Genomic DNA, 9,543 nt, shown 5'->3' on the forward strand with positions numbered 1-9,543 from the left:
ACAATTTACACCAACTTTTAAACACACCTAAGTAGAGAGTTCAAACCAATCATCCGTACCCAAAAAAAGTGTTCAAACCAATGAAAAAATACTGCCACTCTTAAAATAGGTTATTAGCATATGCTAGTGTGCAATTAGCAGACAGTGTATATTAATTTATTTAGCGAGTGTGCACTATTTTTTGTTCAGTGGTTCAAACCAAGGTATACATGCATGTGTACCTAGCTTGGACACTGGACTTCGGAATCGTCCGCATCGGATTAATTTGCCTATATAACTGCAAGTTGAACATTCCTTAGGACACGAGCACCCCCTAATCAAGCACAGTACGTACTTACAATGGCATCTTCTTCTCCTTCTTCTGGGTCATCCACGGCGAACCAGATAATTCCATCAATCAACAACGATGACAGTGAGATAGGAGCTGCCGGCACGGCAACGCCAATGCCTACCATGAACAAGGTCATGTCGAGCGTCGCGAACCTTGCGCAGCTCCTGCCCACGGGCACGGTGCTGACTTACCAGGCGTTGGCCCCGTCCTTCACCAACTACGGCAAGTGCGAGACCTCCAACCAGTGGCTCACCACGGCGCTGGTTGCTGTCCTCGCCTCCGCCTGCCTCTTCTTCTCCTTCACCGACAGCGTCGTGGGTCGCCGCGACGGAAAGCTATATTACGGCTTCGCCACATTGCGTGGCTTCAACGTGTTCAACTTCTCCAGCGAGGAGGAGAAGCAGGAGTGGAATGATCTCGACCAATTCCGGAGGCTCTGCCTTCAGCCGCTGGACTTCATGCATGCCTTCTTCACGGCGGTGGTTTTCCTCATAATGGCATTCAGCGATGTGGGGCTGCAAAACTGCTTCTTCCCGGATGGCAGCAGGAACACACAGCAGCTTCTCAAGAACCTGCCACTGGGAATGGCGTTTCTGTCCAGCTTTGTGTTCATCATCTTCCCCACCAAAAGGAAGGGCATCGGATTCAATGACACGACTCCTCGCCAGAAGGTCGTCCATCCCTTGAACAAAGTTTGATACCAGGAATTAGAAGAACAAAAGATCAGTGAAAGCGTACATAGTTGCCACCCATGTTAGACTAAGTGTTCATAAATATTATGCTGCCATGTAATATGATGGGGTAGATGTTTCTATTGTTTGTTTTTGTTCGGGTAGGGTTTGCTATCAACTTTTTCGCTCCATAGTGTGTGTGTGTGTCGATTGCAGACATACACGATGTTGGTTTCTTAATATTGCATGAATTCACTATTCTCTTCAGGTATCATCCTGAGTGTTCAACTTCCAGTATTTTGTTTGCTGTAATCAGACAATTTAGTTCTATTATGTCATAGTAGTGAAAACGGGAGTAGACCAGTTCAAAAAAAAAGAATTAATTGAAAATAATGGAATGTGTAATACATGTTGCTTGACTGTATATCATATCACCAGAGAAACACATGAAGTTTTCCATATATATATATTGTATGTTATAATTTCCTATAAACAAAGAGTTTTTCTGCCAAAAGAAATCAATTGTACAAGTACGTAGTAAGCATCCCAACCTCCTAGGACAATCACAGCCATCCATTCACTTTGTTTGCTTCAAGATAGATGTTGTTATTTTACAAAAATGTCATGAACTAAATCCAGTTTGCCTCAAGAGTTCTCTCCTATTTTGCGACACAACACCTCTTTCTTACCCCTCTTTGTCATACCCCCACTTCATTTTACAATTATTACGTAACTGTATAAACGAATTATGATAAGTATTTAAATTAATTGGGACAAACAACTAAGTATGGATAACTACACAAAAATAATAATTGTATATGCAAATACATGTTTCGCTCGTGTAAAACAACAAAATTCAATATGTGTATTTCTAGTACATATGTGTTGGGGACCGTTGCAGAAATTAAAAAATTTCTACGCATCATCAAGATCAATCTATGGAGAGACTAGCAACGAGAGAGAGGGGAGTGCGTCTTCATACCCTTGAAGATCGCGATGCGGAAGCGTTACAAGAACGCGGATGAAGGAGTCGTACTCGCAGCGATTCAGATCGCGGTTGATTCCGATCTAAGCGCCGAACAACGGCGCCTCCGCGTTCAACACACGTACAGCCCGGTGACGTCTCCTCCTTCTTGATCCAGCAAGGGGAGAGGGGAAATTGAGGGAGAGCTCCGGCAGCACGACGGCGTGGTGGTGGAGCTTGCAGTTCTCCGGCAGGGCTTCGCCAAGCACTACTACTACTACGGAGGTGTTGGGGAGGGAGAGGGCTGCGCCAGCGGAAGGGCTGCGGCTCCCATGCGCCTCCCCACTATATATAGGGGGTGGAGCGGGCTGGTTTCTTGCCCTCCAAGTCCATTGGGGCGTTGGCAAAGGTGGGGGAAAGAAATCCCATCATTTCCCTTCCCCACCGATTGTTATCCCCCCTTTTTTAGGGATCTTGATCTTATCCCTTCGGGATATGATCTTATTCCTTCTAAGGGGGGATCTTGGTGCGCCTTGACCAGGGGTGTGGGGCCTTGCCCCCATTACCCACGTTCATGTCGGTTATCGATTTTCGAATTCAGCGCCGCAGACATCTTCCAGCATTCACCTTTTGGTGATGCGCTAACCTCTTTAAAAAACTTGTCCTTGGAGAGGGACTCACAGCCGAACTATGTCCGGTTAGAACTAGGGGCTGAGGATGGAGAATTTAGCTTCCCACCCGCCACCCACTTCATAGCCACTATCGAAGACTTAACCGACGAGCTTGATTATGGCTCCGAAGACATCAACGGTATGGACGACGATGCCGACAAGGAGCAAGGCCAGGAACCGCCGTTCACTGGACGATGGACGTCCACTTCCTCATATGACGTCTACATGGTAGATACGCCGAAAAATAATAGCGGCGGCGACAAGGAAAGCCCGGCAAAAGAGGACCCTCCTAAAACACAACCAAAAGCCGGCGTCAGCGGCGCCGCTCTAAGTCCCGCCGCAGCAGGGATAGCAACACTGGCACATGAGACGACAACACTCCGGATGGTGCCGAAGACACAGAAGAACCCGATGAACAAACTGTCGAACAAGACAATCGGGAATCAGGGCATGTCATCCCTGATGAACATGCCATAGAAGAAGACTCGGAGGACGATAGTTACCGTCCGCCCTCCGAGGAGGAGACGAGGCTCGGCAACGAAGACTTCATCGTGCCTGAGATCCTCTGGAGTAGGAGCGCTTTAAGCTTCAGCTCATAGCCACTGCAAGGAGCCTGAAAAAGAAACAACAGCAGCTTCAAGCTGAACAAGATGTGCTCATCGACAGATGGACTGATGTCCTGACAGCCAAAGAATACGGCCTCAAGCGCCCAGCCAAGAGCTACCCGAAACGCAGACTATTACCTCAGTTCGATGAGGAGGCGTCGGAGCACATATCTCCCTCGCGTAATGCAGAACGACCGCCACGTGGTCGAGACAGTGCGGCGGACCGACCACCCCGCGGTCGGGATAAAACGGCAACTCAGGCCGAGTTGCAGCCTGCCCCACCACCCTGTAAAAATAGAGACGGAACAATTCGGGGTCACACATACGACCTCCGGCAGACCCTGGATAGTAGAGCAGGACACACAAGATCGATCTACGGATCGCGAGGGTGTGCCCCGAGACACGACGACGGCTACTTATTCGGACCTGATAAACCTAACCACGCCCGGGCCGAATGCCCCAGACGGACTCCATCAGAGCTACGCCGTGATGTAGCCCGATATAGAGGTGCCGCACACCCTCTTTGCTTCACAGATGAAGTAATGGATCATGAATTCCCCGAGGGGTTCAAGCCCGTCAATATTGAATCATGCGACGATACAACCGATCCCGCAGTATGGATTGAGGACTTTATTCTCCACATCCATATGGCTCGTGGAGACGACCTGCACGCCATCAAATACCTCCCACTAAAGCTCAAAGGACCAACTCGACACTGGTTAAACAGCCTGCCTGAAAATTCCATCGGCAGCTGGGAGGACTTGGAAGAGGCTTTTCTTGAAAACTTCCAAGGCACTTACGTCCGGCCACCTCATGCCGATGACTTAAGTCACATAGTTCAACAGCCATGAGAGTCCGCTAGAACATTTTGGACCAGGTTCCTAACCAAAAAGAACCAGATTGTTGACTGTCCGGACGCCGAAGCCCTAACGGCCTTTAAACACAGCATCCGCGACGAATGGCTCGCACGCCACCTCAGCCTAGAAAAGCCGAAGTCTATGGCAGCCCTTACGACACTCATGACCCGCTTTTGCGCGGGTGAGGACAGTTGGCTGGCTCGTAGTAAAAACACAACCAGCGAGGCAGGCTCCTCCGAGGCCAAAAACAGCAGCAAGCTCCGGCGCAATATACACAAACGCCAAAGCAATGGCGATAACACCGATGACACTACGGTTCACGCCGGATTCAGTGGCTCCAAGTCCGGCTAGCGGAAGAAGCCCTACAAAAGGAACAGCGAGGGACCATCCAGCTTGGACCGCATACTCGACCGTCCGTGCCAGATACATGGCACCCCAGACAAACAAGCCAATCATACCAACAGGGATTGTTGGGTTTTTAAATAGGCTGGCAAGTTAAATGCCGAGAATAAGGAAAAGGGATCACAAAGTGAGGATGAAGACGAAGAGCCCCGGCAGCCGAACACCGGGGGGCAGAAGAAATTTCCCTCTCATGTCAAAAGGGTGAACATGATATATGCTACACACATCCCCAAAAGGGAGCGCAAGCGCACACTCAGGGACGTCTATGCAGTAGAGCCAGTCGCCCAAAATACAATCCATGGTCATTATTCCCGATCACCTTCGATCGTTGAGATCATCCAACTAGTATCCGTCATGGCGGTTCGGCCGCATTGGTCCTTGACCCAATCATCGACGGATTTCACCTGACACGAGTCCTAATGGACGGTGGTAGCAGCCTCAACCTGCTCTATCAGGATACAGTACGTAAAATGGGCATTAATCCCTCCCGAATCGAACCCACAAAGACTACCTTTAAAGGAGACATACCAGGCGTAGAGGCCTGCTGTACAGGCTCAATCACACTGGAAGTGGTCTTCGGTTCTCCGGACAACTTCCGAAGCGAAGAGCTAATCTTCGATATCGTCCCCTTCCGCAGCGGCTACCACGCACTGCTCGGACGAACCGCGTTTGCAAGATTCAACACGGTACCGCATTATGCTTATCTCAAGCTCAAGATGCCAGGTCCACGCGGCGTTATAACAGTCAATGGAAACATGGAACGCTCCCTCCGTACAGAAGAGCACACCGCCGCCCTGGCAGAAGGGGTAGAGAGCGGCCTCCTCAAGCAGCACCATAATCCGGCTGCTGAGCCTGTGGACACCATTAAGAGGGTCCGGACTACACTGCAACAGGACAGCGCGGCTCGTCAAGAGCTCGATTAGCAATTCGTCCTCCGTCCCAGTCCCAATGAGGTAGTGGCATTCGTACCACGCGTACATAATTACGCACTCAAAATTCCATGGGCATGGACGGAGGCACAAGCTAGCCTGGGATCTACAGTTCGGCTAGACCGATCCCGGACACACATATAACTTTACTATTTCCTTTACCCCTTTTTCAGGTTTCTTTTATGCGGGCCTCCTTCGACGGCCTGATTACTGGTCCTGTCAACGGATAAATACACCGGATTGACACGGAGCACAGGCGTACAGGGGAAACTCTAGAGGTCAATTCGACGATTACTCTACCCGTTTTCAGGACCCACACGCAGCTCGCCTTTGGTTGGGGCATGTCAAATAGCCGTTTGCTTATTGCACTATTCTGTATCAATGTGCTTTGACGCATTAATCCAACTAAAACGGAAACAGTTCATGGTCCAAGTTCAAGGGCCCCCGATACTATCTCTGTTCTCCTTCTGTTTTCCTTTAATTACTTACTTTCTAGCACCCGTACACTCTGGTACGTTTCATATTTGCCAGGGGCTCCTCATCACCCCATAACACGGCAACAAAGTCCGAACACTTCTTATAGAAAAGTTCGGCACCCCGAATTTAGCATTATATGCATTGGCTCCGAATCATTTCTTTGGTCAATAGTTGGGTTGCCCGGCTCCTGTGCTTGCTACCCTATGTTCCGCTACATCGGCTAGGGTAGTAAAGGGAGAACTACTGCAATTGTGCCCTGGTCTAAACCGGATGAGCACCTCGGTAGAGAAAGCCGAAAACTGATTGTCATGATGCGGCGAGAGCCGGTCAGCTGTTCGAGGGTTACAAATCGCTGGAGATTTCTTCCGCATTATGCGAAGGATCGGTACTTCCCGATAAGACGCTGATAGAACCCTGGTTCGTATACCAGGGGTTGCGCCCATGTTTTATTATAAAACTTTTATGGCTAAGTGAGGGCGTTTAAACCCCATAGTCTGATTGCCTGGTTCGTTGCGCTAAACAACTCCTTCAAGGACCATATAATTGGATCAAGATTGTTTAGATTTCATCCCGAACACCTCTGTACTACCTACGTGAGGGCAGAAGCCGACGACTGGCCAACCCTCAAATTCCATACACCACGGCCGCACAGGAGGAAACAATCATAACATAACAAAATTATATTACAAACCGACTTTGTTTCAATCATACAAAGCAAAGACAATACGAATGTATTCATTCGAAAATAACGTCCTTCCCGCACTGCGCTGCTGCAAGTCGACACCCCTCTAGGACATCCGCAAAATATCGCTCGGGTGTCCGGTGCTCCTTGCCCTCTGGCGGCCCCTTGGCCACCTCAACGGCGTCCATCTTCGCCCACCACATCTTGCAACGGGCGATGGCCATGCATGCACCTTCGATGCAGACTGATCGCTTGACGATGTCTAGCCGCGGACAGGCCTCCACCACCTGCTTCACGAGGCCAAAATAACTACTGGGTATAGCTTCGGCTGGCCACATCCGGATTATTAAATCCTTCATGGCCAGTTCGGCCACCCTGTGCAGCTCGACCAGCTGCTTCAGCTGATCGGCAAAGGGCACCGGATGTTCTGGCGCAGCATACTGCGACCAGAACAGCTTCTCCGTAGAGTTCCCTTCTTTGGCCCGGAAGAACTCCGCGGTGTCGGGCATGCTGCGTGGTAGACTCACAAAAGCACCTGGGCAACTCCGAATCCGTGTTAGTAAAAGGTACTTCCTCTCCGCATACTTGCTTTGCATGTTAAATGCCTTACCCGCGGCGATCTTCTTGGCCTCCTGAATTTACTGGAGCATCCTGGGGCTCCTTCCGTGCGGCCTCCACGCTCTGGCGAGCCTTGGTAAGTTCGGTCTCTCGAACTGACGCCTCGTGCTCCAAGGCTTCGCACTTTTTCACCGCGTCCTGGAGCTCCTGCTGGACCTCGTTGACCCGAGCCTTGAGCTTCTTACGGGCGGCTTGCTGCTGGACAGCCTTCCCCTCGGCTTCGCCCAGGGCCTTTTTCAGGGCCTCGACCTCGGTCACGGCTCCTACACATATTACGACACAACGGTCAATATACACCGCTTATTCTTTCCGAATACACAGCAAGTCGTCACTCACCTTGCATCTCCTGGAGCCGAATCTTCACCTCACCAAGCTCGTTCTTGGTCTGCTCTGGCCTCTGCTTCAGTTCAGAGACTTCGGCAGCATGCGTGGTCACGGCCAACAGCGACGCCTGCTTATTCATAAATATTCCGTTAGTCTCCTGCAACAAAGCCTCGATCCTCTGTCCGGTTCTTCTTGCCGAACACCGGAAAGTTTCTCAGGGGCTACTGTCTAAATGGGGTTTTTTCTCATTCTACGTCACTTACCTCAAAACCTGTCAACAGACTGTTGCAGGCCTCGTTCAGTCCACTCTTGGCGGACTGAACCTTCTCGATCACCGCACCCATAAGGACACGGTGCTCGTCCACAATGGAGGCGCCTCGTAGCGCCTCCATTAGGTCATCTGGTGCCCCTGGCTGGACAGGGGCCACCGGTGGAATCGGTGCACCCCTCTCCTTCGAAGGGGGCTGCTCGCCCGATTCTGGAGCCATATGGGTCTCCGGAATCGTATTCTGCTGAGGGCCGAACTGAATACGACCCTCTTCGCCAGTCTCCATGGGGATCTGCTCCCCCATGTGTCTGGCAACGGAGGTCTCGCCTTGTGGCGCCTCCCGGACAGTGTCCTGGGCTCCTCCCCAGCTCGGAGCGGTCCTCCGGGACAACACTTCGGTGTCGTCCCTGGCCCCGGGGGAATAAGCGGGCGGCGGCGACATGCTGGGGCCATTTCCGCCGGATCCAACAAACCTCCAGATAAGGATCGCTGGATGTGATCACGGGCCGGACTGTAATAATACAGTTAACCATTTCAAGATGATAAAGAGAAAAGGCCGAATATACAGGCACGTACGAGTCATGACACTTACGATGCGGCCTGGGGCTTAGTGCGGGGGCGTCGTTCCGGACTGCTATGAACGTCCCACGTGGTATTGACCGCTGGGGCGCCCTTCCCCTTCTTGGGCGTTTCCGCCTCCAGATGCGTGGAAGCCGCCCTCTTCTTCTTCTTTCCCTCCTCAGGGGGAGGGTTGTTCTCCTCCTCCTTCTCCTCTTCCTCGTCGTCCTCCTCCTCAGGAACGGGGGAATGGTTCTCTTCGTCTCCAGACGTCACGTCCGAAGTACCCTTGCGGCGGGGGCCTCTTTTGGCCCCCTTGGCCTTCTTCTTGGCTTTCTTCTCCGACGCCTTGTATGGTGCCAACACCAGCATCTTCGCCAGATGCGGGATGACCGGTTCTTCAGGCAGCGGAGCCGGACACTGGATCCGCTTCGCCCTCTCCATCCAATCCTGAGAAAGAAAATGCTAAAAGCTCAGACACTATCCTTGAAACAAACGAGTGGGGGATACGTTAAACACAACATACCTCGCTGGCGAGGTGTTTAATATCGTGCCAGCGGTCCAAATCTGTGGCCGGCGGTTTCTCGTTGCCCTTAAAGAGCAACTTCCAGCCACCTTCGTGAGTAGTCTCGAAGAGCCTCACCAGGGTCTGGTGCTTCTTCGGATTGAACTCCCACAGAGGGCGGCTTCGGCGCTGGCACGGGAGAATCCGGCGAACTAGCATCACCTGGATTACGTCAACAAGCTTGACGTTCTTGGTCACCATGCTTTGAATGCGCGTCTGCAGCGTTATCAGCTCGTCAGGTGAAAACCAGTCCGGACTCTTCTCGACCCAGGAGGTGACTCGCATGGGAGCGCCGGAGCGGAATTCGGCAGCTGCGGCCCAGGTGGTGCCGCGGGGTTCTGTGATGTAGAACCACTGTTTCTGCCATTCCTTTACTTTGTCCACAAAAGTGCCTTTGGGCCAGGAGACATTGGATAACTTACTCACGATGGTTCCTCCGCACTCCGCGTGCTGGCCATCCACCACCTTCAGCTTCACGTTGAAGACTTTGAGCCATAGCCCGAAGTGGGGTTGGATGCGGAGGAAGGCCTCACACACGACGATAAACGCCGAGATGTTGAGGACTGAATTCGGGGACAGATCGTGGAAATCTATCCCGTAATAATACATCCGCCCGCGGAC

At 51.6% G+C, this 9,543-nt stretch overlaps 1 protein-coding gene across 1 annotated transcript; it reads left to right on the forward strand.

Moving 5' to 3' along the window:
• The first annotated feature begins 339 nt into the window (after window positions 1–339).
• On the forward strand, window positions 340–1,029 carry LOC109780056 (protein DMP10-like). The gene has a single exon (XM_020338647.2). The coding sequence runs from the start codon at window positions 340–342 to the stop codon at window positions 1,027–1,029; it is 690 nt and encodes a 229-aa protein (XP_020194236.2).
• Window positions 1,030–9,543: the final 8,514 nt, after the last annotated feature.

This window comes from Aegilops tauschii, chromosome 2 (genome assembly GCF_002575655.3).
Source record: "Aegilops tauschii subsp. strangulata cultivar AL8/78 chromosome 2, Aet v6.0, whole genome shotgun sequence".
Lineage (NCBI taxonomy): Eukaryota > Viridiplantae > Streptophyta > Magnoliopsida > Poales > Poaceae > Aegilops > Aegilops tauschii.

Excerpts from the sequence above, each read along its gene's own strand:
- LOC109780056 (XM_020338647.2), top strand. The coding sequence starts at position 340 with ATGGCATCTTCTTCTCCTTCTTCTGGGTCATCCACGGCGAACCAGATA.